Genomic DNA, 23,694 nt, shown 5'->3' with positions numbered 1-23,694 from the left:
TAGCGGTAACCATAGCATTGAATGACTTGAATTCAAGGAATGCTACAGGGGGTACGGCTGGTGGACGTGTTTCATTGGTGAAAACACGTGAATTTTGTTGATTGAGTGAGTTTAAGTGGGCTCATAACCTGTTGGAATTGTGGCTCCATATCTTTCTATGATGATCTATGTTGATCCATTTCATTCTTAACACTGGACATGACAAAATCCATGTTATCTCTCATCAAAGAATCCTTGGCGAAGGCTGGAGTGGGATACATACTTGAGAAAGTCTTTGGTGTTTGATATCCTAGACCTAAATAAACAAAGGTACTTGTTACTACCTGTTTCTTGGTTACTACTGAAATACAAAGAAACGAGTTACATTTATGTGGCCTCCTGAGTTCAATAACTGTATCACATCTTTGAGGTCCCGTGTTTCATAATCCGTTGTGTCGTTTTGATGAAAGTTGCATTGTGCCGGTTTTGTGGCATCCACATCTACTAGTCTGACAAAGTCGTCCAGCAGCTATTAAGTGATTAAAAATAATCCTTGTCAGTGCAACATCTCCTTCACTTGATCATTATGCCAAAACAGAAACCATAAGCAATTTCAAACCATCAATGTCCCTGTGCTTGTTCCTTACCAGTTCAGCTACGAGCGAATCCGCAGCAGCCTGCTGAGCCAATACAATTGCAGCATAGGGGCCATAGGTGGCTACATCTACAGGGTCCCGGGGGGGGCACCCTCACCTTTATTCATCACCATCTACAAACACCGTTTTAGCAGCATTTTCAGTACTAGTTGGGGTCGGAGAGTGAGCTTTACGCTTCGCATTAGGTCTGGGAGGTAGAGGCGTGTCTACCTCCATTAGATTGTCTGCAATTTTCGTGTCTTTTGTCTTTATAGGTCAAAAAAGTGTTCAAGTAAACAATAAAAATGCTTAGACTAAACTCAAAAACATCCAAGAGAATGTTGGGAGGCGAGCCTGAGAATCCACGAGAAGGAGCTCGTCAAGTATATCCCGAACGTGCTGCTCAAATAGATAGATTAGAATCCTTACTATTTGCAAGTATCGTCTGCTTTTGTCAAAGTGCCAAACAAAATCACTTAAACGACATGTTTCTCACTCTGTACAGTCTGAAGGAGCATTCACACCAACTGGAATATTCTGTTATGGCCCACCAGCAACAGGCAAAACAGCCGTCATCAAGCATCTCCTTTCTGAAGATGGGAACGCCGTCATCATCAATTTCATCGAAACACATACTCCTCGATTAACATTCTCTCGAATACTGGACTCGTTGGCCCATATACGTACATCATATGCTACTGGATTCACGGGATCGTGTGCATGTGACTCGTTGGAAGAGTTTACCATGATCTTGCATGAGTTGTACTCAGCTTCTGATCAGAGACGATATGTGGTAAGTGATATCTCTACGCCATTCACAGTATCTGTATACCTTGTCGCTGCGTGGGGCAGTCACCGATTATCATCGATGGAGTTGTAAACTTTAATGGCCCAAAGCAAACCAAGTGGATAGTTGATAATGTGGTCAGCTCCATGACTGCTCAGTCACCGCTCAATGGGACGATGGGAGTACAGGTTGCGTTTGAGATTTCTTTAGGATAGGTGTAAGTCTGAGGAAACGGGGGTTTCGGTCGAATGTTGCTAAATCATCACATTTTCTTTCTATTAGGTATTTTCCTCGAATACTAATCATTAGAACCATTCCACCATCCGATCTTCAGCAACTGTCTAAATTGGTTAATATTGACTGACTCCATTGCTCAGCAATATCACAATCAACCAAATCGCTGTTGGCAATCTAGCAAACGCTACCGTGGCACCGTTTAGAGGCAACATTGGCTTAATGATTCCATATCCGATCACGCTCCATACGGGTACTGGAGTGACAGCCTCCGTTTCGGTGTCAAGCACGGAAATTGTGTCTGACAATAGAGAAGATTGCTATAAATCCAGGTCCTAATAATATGTCCATCTCTGGTGATACATTCTTGGGATCTGTCGCTTCCATGATTCCGCAAACTGTTGGAGCAGAGATCTTAGGTTTATTGGAGTTCCTGGAATGGCTCGACTGGTCACTGTAACTCTGTCCAATTCTACGTGGGTATCGCTTGAGCATTAGCGTTATAGCCTGCATTGAACTCAATCAAACCCGAGTTAGGTCTCCTGGTGTACGGCTGAACACTATACTAAATGGACTCTCTACAACAGCTGATCCCGCGAAGCTTGGCAATACGACTCTTGGTGGTATCAATATTGGAGTCGCATTCACTCCAATTCTTCAGCAAGTACCGTCTCTTGTTATGCCTGCTATTCAAGATGCTTTTGAGCAATTCATTGGTATGTTCTTGTTGTAAGCTGACTTTATTGTTACCACAATTCAATTTGACTTGATTTACTTGTCATAGATTTCATCATGGGCCTCTTCCAACTAAAGAACAATACCATGACCGTGGCCTAATCTGATCTAAGAACTTAAGGTCATGTTATAGACTTCAGTTGGTACTTAGTTTGCTCTCAATTTCCGTTCAAGCGCTGACATGTTTTCTTCCTTGTATGCCTGTGTGATCTCTCTGTGTTTAATTGAATACCAAAATCAACTTTGAAGCAGTGTTTGTGACAAACTCTTGTGGTTTCTGTGCCTATACATTGCCGACGAAACGATGACTCTGGCGCCTTTCATATACCTCGCGGTGTTTTGGCGGTGTCGAGTTGTCGACTGTGCGTTATGCGCAAGGTTATGCAGACTTTTCATCCTCGCTGTTAGACGCATGACCTCAATTAATAACTTCCGTTTGCCTCCCTTGCAGAACACGTGTCGAATGGTGACTCTTTCATTGTTTGCTGTGGTGATTTGGTGTCTTGTCTCGAATGGGCTGCATCACCCTAACGACGATTATCTGGATTGGACGCCACATGGTCCAGATTTAAGATGTCATTGGGGTCCTCTTTCCCCAATGTGGGGACACTGGGCAAAGCAACACCCGAGTATAGGTTTCGCTGCTCTACGAATCAAAATTCGTGGTTTTCACTATGCGCTCACACAAATGTCATATCTAGTGCTGCCAATTCTCTACCACCAGATCTGCAACGTGTTTTGGCTCTTGACATCAACACTGGCACTGGTGTACTTCGTGAAAACGTATAGAATAATGCCTCGTAGACCTACTCCGACACTGAGGATGGCTCCATTACTCGCCAAAGTCATGTGGCTCCATCATGTAAGACACACCATATTCTATATTGTCGAACTCTAGGTCACAGACATGTACAATCTGTATACTCCCATGTACTTCCATCATATCGCAGCGTCATGTATCATGATGGTGGGTGTGGTTAAACCAGCAATCCTCTGTGTCGTGTGTATAGTATCATTCTTCATTCATGGTATATTTTCGGCTGGGGTGCTACTAAATTGAACCTCTTGACGGTGTACAACTATTCGCGGCTGATTGCTGGTGTATGAAGAACGTATGATGCTGCTAAACTACAAGTAGTAACGCCCACCATTCCTGTGATATGTCTCGGTCTCGCATTGAGTTCTGTCAATGTTTATATCTATACGCTTTTGTCGACCTTTTATGTATAGATGCCAGCCAATTTTTTTGTTGCTCATCTCGCTCCCGAAACGTAAACTGCTGGTACTATAACGGCCAATACTGTTCGTCGTCTATACTGCCTCTGGACCGCCTGTGGCATCAAACATCGCAAGGCATCATTGGAATTGAAGCAACGTTCCAGTCAGTCTTCGATTCGTATCATCAAAACCTGTCGGTTAAATGCGCCGTTATTTAATATACGTCGTCGAGACGAGATGGGCAATATTGTTGCAGGTCATAAGTCAAGGCCCCGGTCGAAATAAAGTTAGAACCTCTAATCTTTAATGACACTATTTCTGCTTCACTCTGTGTGATCTTCGTGCTTTCACTATGACTTTAACGCCTTTTAAAAGTTGCCTCGAGGTTTTGCCATAACGAGGTGTAGACTTTGCGTTTCCGCGATGTTGTGCCGATTTTTATCACCACCATCAACGTCAAATTTTCAATCAACCCTTCAATTTACGTTATACCTCTGATAAACATCTACTGTATGCTGACTCTCGTATTGTTTGGGGTTGTGATTTGGTGTCTTGTCTATGGAGTCAAGTTGCCTCACCCACACGAAGATTATCTACATTTGACGGAAATAAATGGCCCAGACTTGAGGTATCATTGGGGTCCTCTGTCTGAACTGTGGGCGCGGTGGGCTAAACGACAAGCAAGTACGCAGAACACTTGTGCTTGTAGCACACTTGATGTCTTGAAAAATGAATTTGGATTTCTCATGATTTTGTCATTTTTAGTGCTTCCAATTATATATCACCAAATCCCTAACGTATTTTGGCTATTGACATCATCGTTGGCACTCGTTTACTTTATGAGCACGGACAGGATAATGCCTCGTAGGCGCATATCGACCTTTAAGAACACTCCGATATGGGCTAAAGGCATGTGGCTTCATCATGTGACGCACACGGTCTTCTACATTGTCGAAATATATGTCACGGACATGTACAATCTGTATACACCCATGTACATCCATCATATCGCAGCGTCGTGTCTCATGATGTTGAGTATGATTGAGCCTGGAATACTCTCTGCCGTATATGTAATCCCGTTTTGTTTCCATGGTGTATTTTGGGCTCGAGGGGCTAGTGAGTTGGATATACTGACGATATACAACTACTCGCTGGTGATTGCTAGTATATTGATACTATATGATTCAGCTAAAACGAGGGTGATTACGCCTATTGTACCTGCTATGGGTATAGCACTCAGTTGTGTCAATGCCTATATCTGTAAGTAGAATTTAAGCAACGAGGCATATATTGTTTCGTTGTTGCTGACATCACACTCGCAATTTCAGATTGCTGTTACTATCAAGGAACATACTGCCCGGCTTCTATACTGCCATCAGACCGTCAAACTGAACTCATTATTGGACTGGTATTCTGGTTCTGCTTTTTGGTTATGGTATGCACATATATTGGCATCAAGCATCGCAAGGCATCATTGGAAATGCAGCAACACGGGTACGAGCCTTCTGTACACATCACTAAAATGTGGCGGCTTGACGCACCGTCATCTAATCGACTTCGTCGAGACACGATGGGCAACATATTTGCAGATCATCAGTCACGGCCCCACTCAGAATAAACTTGGAGCTTCGAAATTGTGATCTCCAATCCCTTGGTTTCGACGGTTTTAAGACAGTTTGAAACCTTTGTTTCGGACCAAAATATCGCCAACTGTTCAAACTTGTAAGGAGACTTGAGAGGAGAGGGAAAAAATCTTGAGTTAGTTGACGCATATGAAAGTAATTCCTCGGCCCGCGACCCACTAGTCGCGAACGCTTCCTTTTTAGAGGATCAGATTCAGCCTTATAAAGCAGAATACAGCATTAAAGTGTCTTGAAAGCAAGTTTTCAAACGTCTCATTTTTCATCGCTTAGATTTTTGATGGATCACTCTGCGATCGCCCAAATAGATAGATTGATATGAATTTATTACACAAAAATCACGATCTAGCCCACTCTTGTACTCGTTAAACAACGCGCTTCCCAGTGTTCGTGATATCTCCTTCCAAAATTGATGCCAAAAAAAAACTTGCAAATAATCCGGTCAAAGATTAGCTTGACCAAGATGTCGTCAGGAACAAAAGAAGAAGCAGAGGACAAGGAGCATTCCAAGTCGACAGTATTCGTATCTAGTCTTCCATATACAGCGACCTCGTCGGATTTGGAAGCATTCGCATCCGACATTGGACCGATTCGATCTTGCTATGTCGTAGCTGACAAGGAACAGCCCGGGCGTAACCGTGGTGTGGGCTATATCGTATTTGCGCTTCACGATGATGCTGTCAAGGCTCTGTTATTGCTCAAAAAGAAACAGTTCATGGGAAAGAGAACCGTGAAATTGGAATGGGCTACCAAGAAAAAAATCGTAAAGGAGAGAAAAGCAGGTATGTGCGAGCAGCGTTACAGATCTGTTCCTTTCTGTCTATATTACGTATGTTCCCATCGTTTTTACTTATTGGATCGCCTGCCATGTTAGCTGGACTTCCTGTCAACACAAAAGTCGAGAAGAAAAAGCTTGCCAGTCAGGTCAACCCTCCAAGCTTGGACGAAGCTGATGATAAAGACACTGTCAAGGCACCTGTAGTACAAGTAAATCAGCCTAGAAGTGTAATCATCGGTGGACTATCAGAAGCCATAACGCTAAAAGATGTTCGAGTCAAGGCTCGCAAGTTCGGAACCATTCGCAACATTACATATCCATTCCTGAGTGAATTCAATGAACTTCGTATGGGTAAGAGCATACGTAGCTACTTTGCAATCATCTTCTTCTACTTTGAGCTTTTTTGCCATCGTAACTAACTTCCTCGTTTCACATATAGCCAAAGTCGACTACAGCTCATACGAGGAGGCTGAAACCGCTATAGATCACCTCGACAAACACGTCTTCAAGGGCATCCCGATAACAGCCATAACAGCACCATCACCATACCAGCTCAAACGATCCAAAGTCATTATACGAAATCTCCCCTTCACATGCACTATCGCCGATCTCATCACCACCTTCAAACCATACGGAATCGTATCCGAATGCACACTACCAACGAAACCGGATGGCAAAACATTACGAGGGTTTGGATTTGTCCAATACCTGAACATAGAAGAATCAGAAAAAGCCGTCAATGCTGTAAACGGGACTGAAATCAAGGGGCGTAAAGTCGCCGTTGATTTCACATTGCCGAAAGATCAGTTCCTGGAGGAAGCTAACAGGCCAGATGAAGAGGAGCTGGATGCCAATGATTCGGGTGTTGAAGTCAAGGATGAAGATGAAGATGAGGAAATGCCGCCACAGACTCTTGATGATTCAGATGAGGAAACGAATTTTGGGTCCAAAGGACATGGGCGGAAGCATAATAGTAATGGTGAGAGTGATGATGAGGATGTCAAGGATGAGGACGATGGGTGGGAAGATGTGGATGTAAAGCCATTGAAACCTAGACGAGCTCCTCAAGAAGATGTCAACCAAGGATGTACATTATTTATACGAAACCTGTCGTTTGATACCAATGAGGAAGACCTTACTGAAGCGTAGGTGGTTTGCCGTTGATAGCCCGAGGTTTTTTCGTATGGACTCAGACCTTTTCCCCCCTAGATTTTCTGTATATGGAAACATAAGATACGCAAGAACAACGTTTGATGCAAGTACTGGTCAACCACGAGGAACTGGATTTGTGTGCTTTTATAAACAAGAGGACGCACAGTCTTGTATAAAAGCATACGAAAAAGCTGCAACATCGGCTGTAGCAGACATCTCATCATCCCTTACCAGCAAATCAAGCAGTGAAAAGAAGATTGGCAAGAAACTGGCACCCATATCATCCGTACTAGCGCCAGAACCATCCCTAACATCCGCATCCTCACAATTCGTTTTAAACGGCCGTCTCATGAATGTGACTGTAGCACTACCAAAAGGGCAAGCCGATAAAGTAGCTCACGAACGTAAAACCATACGTATAGAAAAGGATAAACGTAATTTATATCTGATGCGAGAGGGTGTCATCTTCCCAAACTCGGATGCTGCCAAAACACTCAGTCAACCAGAGCTTGAAACACGTATGATGGCATATGGATCTCGAAAGAGGTTATTGACATCAAACCCAAACTTGTTTTTGAGCAAGACTCGATTGTCGGTTCGAAACTTGGGTCTCAAGATTGATGATGCTGGGTTACGGAACGCTGGTATAAACGCCGTTAAATCATTCTGGAAGGATGTTGAAGAGGGTAAACGCCAGCCGCTAGAGAATGAAGTAATGGAAGAAGATGCTAAATTATATCCGAAACGAGCAATCCCTTCCGTAAACCGATACCCAAAAATCAAACAAGCTAAAATACTAGTCGCCAAAGATCGAGTCAATGTCGAGACTGGTAAACCACGATCTAAAGGATATGGATTTTTAGAGTTTGAGACTCATGCTGATGCATTGGCTGCACTTCGTTGGATGAATAATAATAGTGAGGCTTTTGGGTCTTCTCGTGGTAGCAAAATCCCCATTGTTGAATTCTCCATTGAGAATGCTCAAGTAGTTAAACGACGAGATGAGCTACTTCGTAAATCTCGTGAAAAGGCGCTTGTTGAAAAGAAGGCTGCTAGGAAGCTCAGGAGGGCTGATAAGCAACCGGATTATGTAGCACCGGAGAGCAATAGTAGTGGTGATGCTAGTACTGATGAAAAGAAGGAACAAAAGAGGGAGTGGAAGAAACCAGCAGACAGACCGAACAATTCATATGAGTCACCCGCTGATGGCGATAAACCCAAAAATACCAGTAAACAGGGTAAACCTAAACGTGACGACCAGCCAAAGAGCAATGCTGCTGCCGCAACAACATCACCAGCCGGTAAACGTAAATGGCAAGATGATGCATCCCATGATAAGAAGAAGAGAAGGACAAACGAACCTGCAGTAAAACCACTCAACTCAACACCAGCACATGTTGTTGACTCGTCACAGCCATCCAAAAAGAGAAGTGCTCCGTCAGTTATAAATCCCTATGATAACGATGATGATGTCAAGAGACCGCGAAAGAAGCAGCAGAAGAGTAAGAGTGAGAAGAGGGATGATGACGATGAAGCCAAGTTTGAGAAGCTGGTTAATACGTATAAGAAGAATCTGTTTGGTGGTAGCACCACCAGTGCTACTGGTGGTGGTGATAAAGCTGGGGCGGAAGAGTCGAGTATAAGGCGGTGGTTTGCGTAAAACACACTTTTAATTTTTTGCATAATGTGTATCATGTTTTGTTTTGATTCATAAAGCATTTTGGACTGATAAAGCCTTTGGAACAGGATTATTATCGTTTGAGGTCTGTTAAGCTCGTAAGCTCGCGATGCACTGTGTACCTGTGTGTGTCCACATGTAGTCAGTACGAAGGACGAATGCAGATCTCCTTCTACTATCGAATACTTGAAACCGCGTAGCGAGCTCTTGGATGTGCTAATCTTGGAGAATCTAGGATTGCTCGGTCCTTGTTATTTGCTGATTTGTCAAAACCTCAGCGAGCTGAAAATGTTGATGTTTTAGATTACACGCAGATTGAGGAAGCAAGGCGTGTAGGAGTTCGCATCAGTTGAATCTGATTAATATCCTTGAATTTTGGGTCTTGTTTGAGCCTCTCCCTTAGTCAGGATACCACAAAAAGTCGGTTTGCGTCCAAAAAAAAAATATTTGCAGGGGCACGAATCATAGAGGGACCGTGCAGTGCCCCTCAAGGGGCCCTTAACGAGGTAACTGAGTTATATCTTCGTTCGATGTGTTACCGGTATAGTTAGCAGAGATCTCCTATGGGCCATGCCCCTGCAGAAACGAAACAAAAGGGGACAGAAGGGTGAACGCTCTCACATATAGACAACCATTATGTACAAACTCGGATCGGATTTCACCGAGCTCATTCCAAACCGCTAATGTGCAGACATAACTACCAAACTGGATCTGAATTCTTCAACCGACAGAGGCCACATTCTATGTTAATTTAAATGGGTTGTTCTTCTACTTCTATACATTCTTTCGTGGATGTTCAGTATTTATAAAGAAGCCACTACGACCTAAATCCTGTGGAGAAGCCTCCCACATGGTCGACATATTAATTACAGCTTCACCTGCACCATTACTGCTATTATTGGCTTCAAGTCCATTTATACGAGAATACTTTGGTGACGGAGATGACACTGCATGTCTCCACCTTGTAGTCCACATCCTTAACGAGTGCAATATATTCCATGATGACGACGATGAGGTTCGGTGTATTCTAATGTCACCCATTGTTGGCAGAGTATTAAAGTCCAGGTCAATATCAACGTCATTTTTACGATGCCGTCTTCCTATATATGTACACCCTGATACGAGCACGAGGAACCACAGGATTAAGCCAATGGTGAGTTCCGCTTTACGGTCTAGTGGTAGCATAGGTGGTGGACAGTAATATCCTTGATAGCTCCAGCAATCTAGGTGTTTTAAATTGTGGAGCGATGAGTGAAACGCATTGGGATTTTTTTGTGCGAGATCGGAGTTTTGACCTACATGTAAAGACATTGACCGAGCTCAACGCCAGACAGATAACTGGTATGGTGGGAGTCACCACTCGTAGTTTCGCAGCATCATATGTTCCCCAAACACCAGCAATCAACAGCGAGTAATTGTATACCGTCAACAGATCAAATTCAGAAGCCCCTCGAACCCAGAATATACCGTGAATGAAGAAGGGCATTACGTACACGACACAGAGGATTGCTGGTTCAATCATACATAACGTCATGAGACTTGACGCTGCGATATGATGAAAGAACATGGGGGTATACAGATTATACATGTCTGTGACAAGTAGTTCCATAATGTAGAATAGCGTGTGCGTTATGTGGTGAAGCCACATGACTTTGGCTAATAATGGAGCCTTCATCAGTGTTAATGTAGGCCTACGCGGCATGATTCTATATGTTCTCATAAAGTAGACGAGTGCCAATGATGATGTCAAGAGCCAAAACACGTTGGGGATTTGGTGGTAGAGAATCGGCAGCACTAGACATGACATGAGCGTGAGTGGATAACAGTTTGACACACAAGAATCAACCTGGAATCTAGAGAAAATCCATACTGGGTTGCTGTTTTGCCCATTGTCTCCACATTGGAGAGAGAGGTCCCCAATGATACGTCAAATCTGGGCCATATGGAGTCAAATGCAGATAGTCTTCACGAGGCACCCAAGATCCAGTCATGGTGCACTCCCAAGAAACGAAGCGAGAGCTGTGAGATGTAAAATGTTGTTGTCAAATGTCATGTTTTGGATCACGTTTGATTAGGCGGTCAACGCGATACGTTGGCTCCAAAGCAATTTAGGAATTTAAAAACGACTAGGCTACTGATAACCCCAGTTTGCAGGTTTGCATCTTCACATTCGCTTTCAAATCTTTTGCACTTTCACAAAATCAACAATAGCCAGACACAGCACATACGGAGCGTGCGGGAATACGATACCACTCTACTTATAGCTCCCTATAGCCTCTATAATACATACGGAACGATACTCCTCGGCCCGCGAGGCAAGTGACCAAATTACTTTGACGTCTTTGAAGATTTCGATGGAAACAGACACGTCTAACATCGCGTTCATTTATAGCACTCCGTTATATTCAGACATGCTGGCCAAGTTTACGTGTCCAAATAGTGCTTGTGACGCAGATGAACAACCAGCGCAATTGGCGATGTTCAATCAAGAAAACGGAATGAAACTCGAGTGGTGAGTGCAGAAATCAACAGTTCATTTTGATCGCTAATAGATCGCTTAAGAGCTGTCTACTCTACTAGTTTATATTGTCGAGTTCCCGTTTGCGTTTGTGAGATCTGCCATCAATTTATGAAAATTGAGGAGGAAACCACTTCAGGCAACACTTGTCATTATTGTGGATTCTTTAATCTACGAGATGCTCGTGTCGCGAGTCTTCTGAACTGGACGAATCCATTACGGGTGCCAGAACTAAAGCTTGTTGCAAGTAGCCTCAAGCAGTGAGCACAATTCACAATCCAACTAATTCTCCCCCTTTTTGGCCGCAGACTGGAGTGCAAATGCTAGTAGGAGATGAATCAGAATTATATACTTCAGTATCAAATGAACATTGTAAGAGGTTGAGAAATCGTGAAGACTGGCAGCAAAGTCAACACCAACAGGATTCTCAACGAGCAATGCCTTCCCCTGCAACGTCTCCTACTCATGACCGGCTCGCAACTTCAGAGCAGCCTCTCCCGCGTGTCAAGACGAAATCTGCTGTCGTCAACTCTTCCCAACCAGACGACACAGAAGAAGAGCACATGCAACCTGACGTTACAGTATCAACAGCTCAAAATAATAAGAGGAAGAGAAGCCAAGACACTTCTTCACAAGAAAGTCATGGGGGGCTAGCTGATCGACGCACTGCTAAGCGTGTTCATCTGCCTCAGTCAAGTCAGTTAGAGCAACAACCACATAATAGTTTAGAGAGCATTAGAAGTCGGGCAACCAAGTCTGATAAAAGTTCTGTATCTGAATTGGACGAGGTTATGATAGCCAGATTAGGCGGAATGCTGCACCTCCTACGACTTGAAAGAGGAGAGTGTATAGCCAACCTCAATGACATACTATATCGATCTCGAAGCCTTAGCAAATGGGATGAATCGGCAAGTCAGGAACCTCGAAAGCTTGAGCAACATTCTACTAACACAACTGGCGAAACTAGATCTTGACAATGGCCTGCGATGAAACTCATCCATCCATAGTATTGCTGACGTCTTTCAATGCATCCCTTGAAACGCTACTACCACTCAAACATCAATATCATGGATCACGAGCAGCTACGGAAGCAGTCCAACGAGCTGTTCAAAAGGCAGCATTAGCAGCTGGACACGACTATCATAAACGTCGATACGAAAAGGCATGTCTGCCTATAGTAAAGAACATGCATGCCGTGGCAACGTATATTCAAGACACGTGTCTTGACGTTATTGAGGAAGAAGGTGATTCGGAAGATGAGAATCTGGTTCGTAGTGGTGATCTGGAGAGAAAGGGGAGTTTGGTAAATTGCAGCATTGCTTTGTTTCGGACAGTGTTTACTACTCTGTTCACGTGTGATGGCCCGGACACCATTAGTAAAGTGTAAGAGTATATATGTTAGGTAGTCATTTTAAGGACGATTGTATTTGAATAATTTAACGATCGTTTCTCATTGCCAATTCGGTGTTTTTCTTGTTGTCACGAAAGGAGTTAGAGGCCCCTGAATAAATCAGGAGTTCCGGTTCGCGTAAGTACGAATATCTAGAGTGTGCGACTTTGACTTTGTCGCACTGGATACTTGTACAAATTCGAAAAGCACAAGTAGCAGTTTGAAGCCCTTTAACAACTTGCATCATATGAAGGCATCAATCTGCATATGAAAGCATCATTGATATAGGTATAAAAGGAAGTGCTTCCCTTAGATGGAGACATTCATGGAAGGCGACCTCTTCGCAGAACAACGGGCTTCAACCCAAGGTACCGACGACGATGAACAAGCTACGAATGGACAAGCTATGAGTAGTAATTCCGGTCTCTTGTACTTGCTGGACTTGGCCTCTCTCCCTCACGATGCTCAATGGAATGACTGGATTGCGTCAAATCCAACATTGGCGACTCTCATCACGAATCTGAATGCAATCCTCAAACAAGATGCTGGAGACACCATAGAGTCGCTTAAAGTCAAATTGGAGCAAGTCAGAGCTGAAAAGCTCTTGATTGAAACCAATTCGGGTGAGTTTGGGCAGTGCCAATGTTTGTAATTGCTTAGAGATGATTGTGACTAAATATGTTTGGTCTTTTCGTCGTGTCGCTTACATAGAACAAGCTGCTCATACTTTGGCTCAACGAAACAAGTCATTCCAAAATGAGATTCATACTATTCGATCCAGATTGAATGATTGCGAGTCGGAACTCTCTCAAAAAAGTATGCTTGCAAACTGATCGCCCAAAATGGACCCCTTTCAGCAACACCAACGTTATACTCTCGTTTTCATTGTAGATGCCGCTTTGGCTACGACACAGTCGGAGAATTCGGTGCTGTCCGCACGTGTAAAGGCTATGGAGACCGAGGTGCAATCATCAAAATCGACAGAAGGAAAGCTAGACTCTGAGAAGCGTGACTTGGCCACCCTTCTTGATCGAAAGCTGGTTGAGATATCGAGCCTAAAGGGTAAATTCCATTCTTGGTCAATGTGATCGTATCCATGCTTTGGTGTAATATTTTTTGTCTCATTGTTTTTAGATCAAATTGAAGCACTAGTCCAACAAACCGAATCACTTCGTACCGAGTATCGCACGCAATCAGAAGAGATTGCTAAACTACAATCCGAAACCCTGAATTCACGGCATCAGCTAGATGCTCGTACGCAAGAAGTCGATCAACTCAAGAAACATAACGAGTGGATGAATCAGGAGATGGATCGCAAAGCAAATGAGTTCCAGCAGTATAGAACAGAGAAGGTGAGAATAATTTGATGTTATAATCGGGCGTACGCTTGACCGATCGGGCATGTACGGCGGACTGCTGGACTTTTTTGTGCTTAATCCCGATTTTTCTGAACTCTTTAGATGGAGGAAATTACGTCTCTACATCAACAACTGGATGCAGCTATGCAGGAGCGTAATCTTTTTGAGTCTCGAGCTCAGAGCCACTCAAAGAGAGCTAACGACTTCGAGGCCAAGTTGACTTCAGCTCTCGAGAAGGCTCAAGAGGTTTGCTCACTTTGTGCAACGATTTTGTTCTGTCATGGACTTACAACATCTGAAAATCGTGATAGGCATCGAACCGTCTTGCAATACAAGAGCAACAATTTAAGACAGAAATGCGTATACAGCAGAGACTTGTCGATCAGTCTAATTCTCTTGCTAAAGAACGAGAAGACCAATGGAAGGAGATGTCACATGGTCTTGCCGAACGAGAAGAAGAGTGTAGAGACCTGAGAGTTAAGTTAGAACAGGTCGAGCAGAATACTCGTAACGACAGAGCATCCATGCAAGCCCAATTAGACGCCAAAGAAGATGAACTTGAAGCGCTACGAACACGATTGAGTGGTGCAGGACCCAGCACTCCCGCTCCTGGCGCTCGTAACGAATCTTCGCCATTCATGTCGGGCTCTCCATCTTCCTCTATAACTCAACTCTATGCACGTAATCACGCACTTGAAGATGAAAACCGTGTACTAAAGCGTAAATTAGAAGGTCTTGAAACCCATGCTGCCGCAACTGCCGATCGAGTCAAGAACGAGATTGGCCCGGCATATCAGCAAGCCATGCACGAAAACGAGACTATAAAGGCCGAGAATGCTAAAATATTCAAGGAGCTAGGAATAGTGTTGAAGCAACGAGAAGAAGCTATAGAACGAGAACAAGCGGTAGTCAAACAAGTAGCTGCCCTGAAACGAGATAAAACCAATATGCATGGTAGTATCATGGATATGAAAAAGACAATTACTGCCTTGATTCTTGGTCTCGAAGAAGTACGAGCAGGTTCACTAGCCAGCTTGGAAGCGCGGTTCAAGATTACTTTGTCTGCCCCGCCATCATCGTCCACTATGGGTAATGGTGCCGCTGCAGACTTTGATGTCGAAGTCTTTAGATCTGTAGACCAGCTAGTAGCTCAGAATGAGGGATTGAAACGATCAGTCCTCTCCCTATCTGACGAGCTTACCCAACTTCAAAACAACGTAGTTGAACGGATTCGTATGGGCATTGAAGATGCTCGAACAAAGGACGAGTCTCGCTTTACCTCTCTTAAAGACGAAGTGCGAAGGATTACCCTCCGTTGTGACTCATTACAACGCGAAAATGAAGGTCTTCGACGACGTCTTGAGTACGTCAATACAAGTAATAGTACAGGTCGTAATAGCTTTGGTGGAATGTCCTCGTCACGACCGACTTCACCTGATGGTGATGGTATGGGCGACGAATACAAGGCATTATATGAATCAGCCCAACAAGAGCTGGATAATCTACGACGTGAAGCCGGTATAGATACGCAAACGTTAAAGAACGATTCTTCACGTCTCGCACATGAGAATGGTGAATTGAATGTCCAGCTCACTCGAGTCAAGACACAACTTGAACTTGCGGACCAACGATACTCCATCCTTCAACACCATCTTGATGCCAAAGAAACCGAACTACGCCGCGTCGTTGACACCAACCGTGATTTAAATACTAAGCTTGCTGCTATGGATAAACGCATTCAGGAAACCGATAATAAGTGTCGTAGCGCTCTTGACGAGAGTAGTAAACACCGGTCAGATGTATCTATATTACGTGCTCAACTAGAAGTGTTGAAGAATGTGGAAGAACGTAGTAAGAACGAAGTGTCCTTCCATATTAATGAACGTCAACGATTGGACTTGCTGTTGAAGGACTTGCAACGTGCACAAGATGCTTTTGAACGTAGTAGTGCTGATCAGACTCGAAGATTGGAGGAAAGATGTGCAAGTCTTGATCGAGAATTGTAAGTTTCAAGCCATGTATTTAAGTAAAAGGGTGTTTTGTTTGCTCAACTTTTTGGTTTTTAGAACTGCAGCGAAGAGGCAAGGAGCCGAACTAAGTGACGAATTACGTGGTTTATCAGCACGGAGAGAGTCTGAAGCTCGTGATGCTCAAGTCAAGGCGGAGAGATTGGTAAGCTATATTACCTTTGTTAGTTTGTGTTTTTCTCTGTTCACACATTTGAATTATAGACTGCTGAGCTTCAAAAGGTTCACCAAGATTTAGCAGTCAGCAAAACCAAGGAAGAAGGATTGACTGAAAGAGTCAAAGATTTGACTCAACGTCTTGCCGTATCTGAAGAAAGATTGGCTGTATACGAGAATCGTGGTGCACGTCGTGTTGGCAGTAATGGTAACAACGAGCAACCAGGTCCACAAGAAATGTTGCAAGAGGTGGAGGCTCAGCTCGTTCAAGCTAGGTAAGTGTTACGTATTGTTTTTAAAGAGAGAACAAAAGCTCCCGGCAGTATTTTGTATTCCTGACGTCATGTTTCTTAGGACGGATCTGGACGCTGCCAAAGAAGATTTACGAATTGAACAAGAACGTGTCGCCACGTTCAAATCTGTGGCTGATACTCTGGAACAAGACTTGTCCCGAACGAGCACCGCTTTCGATGAATACCGTCGAGATACGGATGCTCAGATACAGCAATTCCAACAAAAAGTCGCCCAGTTGGAAGAAACTAAACGTGACCTGGAAGAAAACTTGTCACGAATTGCCAATCAAGTCACTGAAACTCTCGAGAAAGCTGATGCCGATCGTATACAGTATCAGAATGATAAAAAGACTTGGGAAGATCGTATTGAGAGCTTGTCTGCAAGCGAGACTATGGTGAGTATTCTCGTGGCTTCTCCATCCTTCGTTTTGCATGGTCACTAACTAAAGAAATTGACCATTTAGGCTGTTCGTGGTCAGGAACAACTTCGACAAGATATGCTCCGTCATAATACCGAAGTCCTCGACGCTCGCCGTAAATATGAAATGGAAATAGTCGAACATTCGAAAGCCATTCAGGAGCTTCAACGTATCAAGGACGAAGTTGTTAAGGTCAAGGATGAATTGACTGATGCTCGAGAACGTTTGAACGTTTCCGAGTCGTCAGCGAGATCGTCTCAAACCTCTTGGGATGAAATTCGTCGTGGACTTGATGCTGAATTGGCAGAAGTCAAAAAGAATTACGATGAACTCAAAGAGCAGAACAATATTCTTTTATCCCAGCTTGAAAAAGTATCTAGTGAAGCCACTAGGATACAAATGCAAGAAGGTGGTGATGGAAGCGGTAATAGTATTAGTGTTACTGGACCTCAATCATTAGCAACAGACTCGGAGAACCTCAAAGAAGTCATTAAGTTTATACGTCGTGAACGTGATATATTACAGTCAAAGCACGAATTGGCACTTCAGGAGACGCAGCGCTTGCGTCAACAGACGGAGCACTTGCAACGATCACTTGATGAGACTAGAACACTACTTGATGAAGAGCGACATCGATCTCGTCAAGCTCTAGATACCGAACGCCATCATACCGAGCTCTTGGAGCAAGTCAACAACCTCAATATATTACGGGAATCTAACTCGACTCTTCGCCAACAATACGAGTCTGCTTCTCGTCGCTCGACGGATTTAGAAACTCGATTAAGGCAAATGGAAGGTCAACTTCATCCATTACGGGAACAAGTTGCTACGCTTGAAGCCGAAGTCGAAGAACGTAAGAAACAAGTTAAACTCCTTGAGGAGGACAATACACGATGGAAGGCTCGATCAACTGCCATCATGCAAAAGTATGATCGTATTGATCCCGTCGAACACCAACAATTCAAGGATCAAAATGAATCGTACAGATTAGAGATAGAACGATTGAATGCTGAAGTGGCTCCACAACAAGCTCGTTTCGATGCCATCCTCGCAGAAAAGGAAAGTCTTGTCGGTGAAAGAGATTCGTTCAAGACTCAATGGGAGACTGTCAAGAAGGAGCTTGAAGGACAGCAAGATGTGAGTTTTTTCAGTTTGGATACGCCTAAGTTGAATTCGGTTGATAATTGTTTTTGTTTTGTAGATAATTCGACGAGCCAGAGCAACAATCAAAGCCATCAAGGATGTCAGAGAGAAGAATGCAGCATTAGAGGTTGAATTGGCTGCAGTTCGAACTCAATATGATGAGAAAGCGATTGAGATCACTGCTTTACGAGCTGAACTTGTAAGTGAACTACTTCTGCTCTGGCATGTTGCTGAGAGACATTAGTTACTAATGTTGCGAATTTTCAATAAACAAGGGAACTGCTCAGGCCGCTGTTGTTGAGATTGAGAAGGCGAAGGTAGTTTTTATTGAGTTGTCTAGTTATTAGGACTGGAAAGCTCACAGACTACTTCACTTAGACGGCTTTAGTACAGTCAAGTAACGCGAAGATGGTCAAAGCTAAAGAAGATCGTAACAGATTGAGAGATGAGAAGAATGAACTGGCTGTGCGTACCCAAGTTTTATTTAATCCTGTGTTCCATCTATTTACTTTTCTTCTGTTTCAATTCTCTAGAACAAGATTGGAGAGCTTGAGGTTTGTGCAGTTGTTTTCTTGTGGGATGCAACTTAGTTCTGATCACGAAGGTCTCAATTTAGACCCGTATTACTCAACTTCAATCTGAGCTGTCCAGTCAATCTGGTGGAGGCGACTCTAGTGCAGAAGTCGCCAGATTAACGACAGAGTTGAACAAGTCACAATCTGAAGTGACTGCCATCCGAGCAGAGATAGAACAATTACGTAAAGCTGCTGGTAATCATCTCACTGAAATCCAGAGTCGAGATATGAAACTTGGTCTTCTCAAAGCCACAGCTGAGAAGAAGGAGTCTGATCTCAAGCAACAGAAGGAAATGATTTCTAGATTAGAAAGTCAAATCAAAGAGTTGGAGAAGTCTTTGGAAGCGTCCTCGAATTCAGCTCCTGTAATCCAAACTAGTCAACCGTCACATCAATCACCACCACATGTTTCATCGACTACCATTACATCACCGAAACCCGTAGCGGTTGTCCCATCAACAATTCCTCATATTCCTCAAACGACAGCAGTATCGTCCGCTCCATCTATAAAGTCTCCCACTTCCACTTCAGTGCGTCCATCGACTCAACAGACGCCAGCCAAACGCACTCGAGATTCTACTCCTGCTCAGTCACCAGCTACTGCATCAGCTGATGACTCTATTGGTCAACCTGCAGCTAAGCGTTTGAGACCCTCGGAGGATACAGTTGAATCGAAACTTGTAGTTCAAGTAGATCAACGTGAAGTATCCCCCATTAAAGAAGTACCACGAGCAACCACGCCAAAGGTTGCGACTCCACGTGCTGCTACTCCACATGCTGCTACGCCTGTGCGAGTGTCTACGCCGGCTCCAGTAGAAGTAAAAGTGAAGGAAGAGCCACCGATAATACCTTCTTCGACGACTGAGGAGCCTATAGTTGTAGAAGAGTATCTAGAAGAACTTCAAGATACTACAGCGGACTCACAACCCCTGGCTGAAACACCCATAGTTGAAGATGTGACTTTAGATCAACAACCTTCCACTTCTACTCCAGGTGCTACTGGTGAAGGTGCAGAAGAATTAAATGTGGATACTCCAGGTTCATACCAGGAGCCGGGTACAGACGTAAATATGGCTGATGCAGAAGATGGTGAACTCAAGTATGATGAGGATGTAAATATGAATGAAGGTGATGAAGATGGAGAACTTCACGAGGATGAGTTACAGCGGCAAGAAGAAGAGGAATATGAGACTGAGGAGCAGTCATTTGAAATCATTCCACAAGAAGATCAACCTGAAGAAAATGCCGCTGCTCCTGAAGTTGGTCAAGAGGTTGACTATGAAGGTAATTTTTAGAACAAAAACGCGTCAATCATTTGATCTGTATGGCATGCCCCTGACTCTATCGCGCACTTTAGATGAACAAGATGTAGAAATGGGAGACGTTGCATTTACTGAGCAAGTTGGTGGGAACGAGGCATATCAAGAAGAAGAAGAAGCCAATTATGAAGAAGAAGATTTGTAAGTCGAGAAGTTCTGTGAATTCTTTTAGCATCTCGTTCATTATCTGAAACTCCTTTGGATTTTGTTAGACCACAGGAGCACCCTGTAACTAACGAAGAACAGCCTGTAAATACTGAAGCAGGTCAAGAATATTTGGAGACTTATGATTCACCGTACGTTCCTGCTGCAGATGGTCAAGAAGAAGAAAGACACCCTAGTCAGGAGGCCTTTGAAGAAGGCGAGCAACTGGAAGATGCAGTAGAAGATGGTGAAGACACTTCTGCTCCTGCTGTCGTTGCAGAAGCTCCAGTTATAGAACAAGTCAACAGTATGGAGGATTTGCTTCCAGAAGAAGAGGAAATAGAGGTAGAACAGGAACACATCGCACCTCTTATAGATCCCGCTGTGGTGGTTGACGATGTACAGGAGACAACTGTGATTGAAGATGAGAGTATAGGTCCTACAGATGAAACTAAAGTGGATGTGCCTGTCAGTCAGACAGACATTCAAGTCGATGTCACAGACATTTCGACTGCTCCCCATACCTCAGATGTAGTCATGGAAGCTGAAAGTAAGCCCATGGAAGAAGAGGTTGTCACAGAATCCACGATGGCAACTCCCGGTGTACCAATAGTTGAAACCCGAGCAACAGCCACACCAATTTTGTCTGCAGTTGCTCCACGGCCTTCCACGCCAGTAGTAGGCTCGACAACTACCGGTTTCAGCTTCTTGTCTGGACCTACAAGTAGTAGTAGTACGCCTATCGTGCCGCCAGCACCGTCTATTCCAACCGAGTCGCCCAAAATCTCGTCTAGGTTTGGCAAATTATCTGGTAGTGTTGCTGCTACGACAGATCCTGCTCCGTCACAGCCGTTAAACACAAACGCACCCGAGTTTGTGCCAAGGCCTCTAACTCCTAGCGCACCTCTAAGTCAAGACGGAATGGCTATGACTGAACGTATAAAAGCCAGACTTGCACTTCAAGCTGAAGAAGCTGCCAAATCACTCACACTACCAGGTAATGACGTAAAAGTCTAAGAGAAACGTGACGAACTCAACGCTGACTTTTGTTTGATTGAGTGTAGATGCTGCTGGAGGAGAAATGTCAAGAAAGAGAGTGCAACGAGAGCCTCCTCGCCAATTGCAAGGTATGAGTCTGACATGTCGCGTGTGAAGCCTTTTCCCTGACTCGTTCTCATTCCTATGTAGATCGTGTTGGTGAGAAGATTGATAGATTACCAAAGCCTTTGCCAGTAGGATTAGTACAACAGCAACTCCTCAATCCTGCCGTACCCATATCTGGTGCTGTTACAGCCACACAACCTCAACCACACCAAACAACAACAGCAACCAGACCAGCAACTCGATCAATATCTCGAGGAAGTGCACGAATAGCTGGAGCAAGTGGAACTCGAATCGCTGGAACTAGTGTAAATCCGCTATTTGCAGCTGCCATGTCTGCTTTGCCACCAGATAGCAGTAGTCCCCTACCTCCTCGTCCTATTGGTGGAGGCATACTTGGTCGTGCAGCAACAGGAGCTGGTAGAGGACGTGGTACGACTCCAGAAGGAGGAGCACCCGGTAGAGGCGGTGGTGGTATCTTGGGAAGAGGACGTGGTCGAAAGCCAGATGATGCTTCAGGATGATATAAAAGCAAGATATTTTTATATGAAAGAAACTAGAAATGATGTTTGCACACACGCAACCAAAAAAAATAGTGCATAGGATTTTGTATGCTAATACAACATATCCAAAAAGGACTGCAGCTGTTTGTGATGGTGAACAACTCCAACGAGTTTGAGCAAAATTGAAAACTTAAACAGAGGAAAAGCAATATTATATCGTAAAATTGAGCGTGAATTTCCAATTCTATTGTGCTGGTGTTCTGTGTTCTGTTTGGATATTGGAGTGTTGCTTGCAATGCAGTTCAAATAAATTGATGAGAATTGCACAGTCTGAATCGTCGTTCCAAGAAACACGGACAGCCACAGGTGCATACGCCAATTGTGCATCAGTTTTGCGGGTTATGTTGATGTGCATAATTTACTAGATCGGATTGATTCATGTTTGCCGTCTGGGAAAGGACGAAAATTCAAGTTGCGACCGCTTGTGTCTGAGTTTAAAATAAAGTCGTGGAACAACGGCGGAGACCAGAGAGAGACACTGCATTCGGTACATCTTCTCTAAACGATCGTGCTCTTCACGGTACGCATCATCTTGGTGAACTCCACTCCCTCATCGACAATGACTCGGATAATAGGGATGCAAGTCTTGGTCATTGCGAGCTTGATTGCGCTTATTGCTCAGGTGCAACACGGTAAGTCTGTGGATACGTGCTTGCTGACTAGTCCACATCACTTGGATTTGGTATTGGTGGTGCTTTACTCGAAGCGATTGCCTCGAAAATACCACAAATAGTCAGAATGCGTATGTGCCCACACGCACATACATCAGACAACAACAGAGATTACACCTTCGCTAACCATTTTATAATGTACCTTTAGCAACCGCACAATGCTGTGTCGAAACTCAGATTTCCAACCTCACAAACTCGACTGCCTGGCAGATCAAACTTGTTGCCCAAGACCCAACACAATACTCGTTAACTGGATCTCTCAAGACCTTGTTTAATATAACATTCCCGACCACCTGGGCGTATCCGTTACTTGTGCTTCGAGGAAATGAGACAACAAATGTACAAGCTCGGTGCAAGAACACGACGACGGATATCAATGTGAATGCAACGGGAAATGGGTCGTGGAGTTGCATTGATTATAGTGTGGTTTTCACGGTTGTTACTCCTGGAAACGCGAGACCGGCGGTATCGCAGATATCAGCAATGGTGAACTCAGATGTGTGTGTGTTTACGAATAGTACGCTTGGATGTATTGTTTCAACTGCAACTCCTTCCCCGACACCTTCGCCAGGTAGTTTTTTGTCGTTGCAGACACTCGTGATTTTTCAGTAGTGACCTTTTTTTTGCGTAGTCGCGTCATCCAACGATGTCAGTTTAGGTCCTCTTGGCACTCATCCCATCTGGCAGGTCGGGACTGCAGCAGCAGTAATCGTCGTAATACTATTGCTACTTTTCTTTTTGGGAGTTTTCCTTTACGGACGATATAGAAACCATACCAGTCTAGAAGAGGACGACAAAATAAAGGAAGCAGCGCTTAGTGATGGATCACGACGAGACTCTATAGTAATGGAATCTGAGCCAGGCTTCTCTACAAGGCAACAGCGATGGAGTGAGAAAATGTTTGATTTCCCAGAATTCGCAGGTGGTGGATATGTAAAACCTTCGCAGCAGAATCGAAAGTATGGTTTTGAAGATAGGACCTATTTAATTGATTATAATAACAAGATGAGTGAGAAGATGAGCCATGGAGGTGGTGGAGGATACCCCTTGAACACTATGGGAGGAGGATATCCACCAATGACAAAACAGCAACAATACGCATATAACTTCCCTCCCTTCCCACCTCCCAATATGCCATTACCTCCTCAGCCGTATCAAACACAACCACCATTCGGTGCTCC

General features: G+C 44.0%; 4 protein-coding genes across 4 annotated transcripts; 3 read left to right on the top strand and 1 right to left on the bottom strand.

Moving 5' to 3' along the window:
- Nucleotides 1-3,163: 3,163 nt before the first annotated feature.
- Nucleotides 3,164-5,206, top strand: SmJEL517_g05908 (uncharacterized protein; the record flags this gene model as incomplete). Its single annotated transcript, XM_031171834.1, has 4 exons — nucleotides 3,164-3,232; nucleotides 3,269-3,398; nucleotides 4,354-4,848; nucleotides 4,917-5,206. 4 exons carry the CDS (start codon nucleotides 3,164-3,166, stop codon nucleotides 5,204-5,206), a joined length of 984 nt encoding a protein of 327 aa, XP_031022198.1.
- A 485-nt stretch (nucleotides 5,207-5,691) lies between these two features.
- SmJEL517_g05907 (uncharacterized protein) lies at nucleotides 5,692-8,818 on the top strand (the record flags this gene model as incomplete). Its single annotated transcript, XM_031171833.1, has 4 exons — nucleotides 5,692-6,010; nucleotides 6,103-6,357; nucleotides 6,446-7,151; nucleotides 7,216-8,818. The coding sequence occupies 4 exons, from the start codon at nucleotides 5,692-5,694 to the stop codon at nucleotides 8,816-8,818; spliced, it is 2,883 nt and encodes a 960-aa protein (XP_031022205.1).
- A 792-nt stretch (nucleotides 8,819-9,610) lies between these two features.
- Nucleotides 9,611-10,827, bottom strand: SmJEL517_g05906 (uncharacterized protein; the record flags this gene model as incomplete). The annotated part of the gene is made up of 3 exons (XM_031171832.1): nucleotides 9,611-10,059; nucleotides 10,136-10,630; nucleotides 10,707-10,827. The coding sequence occupies 3 exons, from the start codon at nucleotides 10,825-10,827 to the stop codon at nucleotides 9,611-9,613; spliced, it is 1,065 nt and encodes a 354-aa protein (XP_031022206.1).
- A 2,230-nt stretch (nucleotides 10,828-13,057) lies between these two features.
- On the top strand, nucleotides 13,058-21,803 carry SmJEL517_g05905 (uncharacterized protein; the record flags this gene model as incomplete). Its single annotated transcript, XM_031171831.1, has 19 exons — nucleotides 13,058-13,367; nucleotides 13,456-13,560; nucleotides 13,636-13,806; nucleotides 13,879-14,096; nucleotides 14,205-14,348; nucleotides 14,414-16,104; nucleotides 16,169-16,274; nucleotides 16,334-16,560; nucleotides 16,640-16,973; nucleotides 17,043-18,134; nucleotides 18,199-18,339; nucleotides 18,416-18,457; nucleotides 18,519-18,605; nucleotides 18,674-18,694; nucleotides 18,757-19,999; nucleotides 20,073-20,175; nucleotides 20,247-21,175; nucleotides 21,243-21,305; nucleotides 21,367-21,803. The coding sequence occupies 19 exons, from the start codon at nucleotides 13,058-13,060 to the stop codon at nucleotides 21,801-21,803; spliced, it is 7,464 nt and encodes a 2,487-aa protein (XP_031022203.1).
- Between the last annotated feature and the right edge of the window lie 1,891 nt (nucleotides 21,804-23,694).

The sequence above is a fragment of the Synchytrium microbalum genome, assembly GCF_006535985.1.
Source record: "Synchytrium microbalum strain JEL517 chromosome Unknown SmJEL517_scf0064, whole genome shotgun sequence".
NCBI lineage: Eukaryota > Fungi > Chytridiomycota > Chytridiomycetes > Synchytriales > Synchytriaceae > Synchytrium > Synchytrium microbalum.
This window is presented reverse-complemented; position numbering and strand designations above follow the sequence as displayed.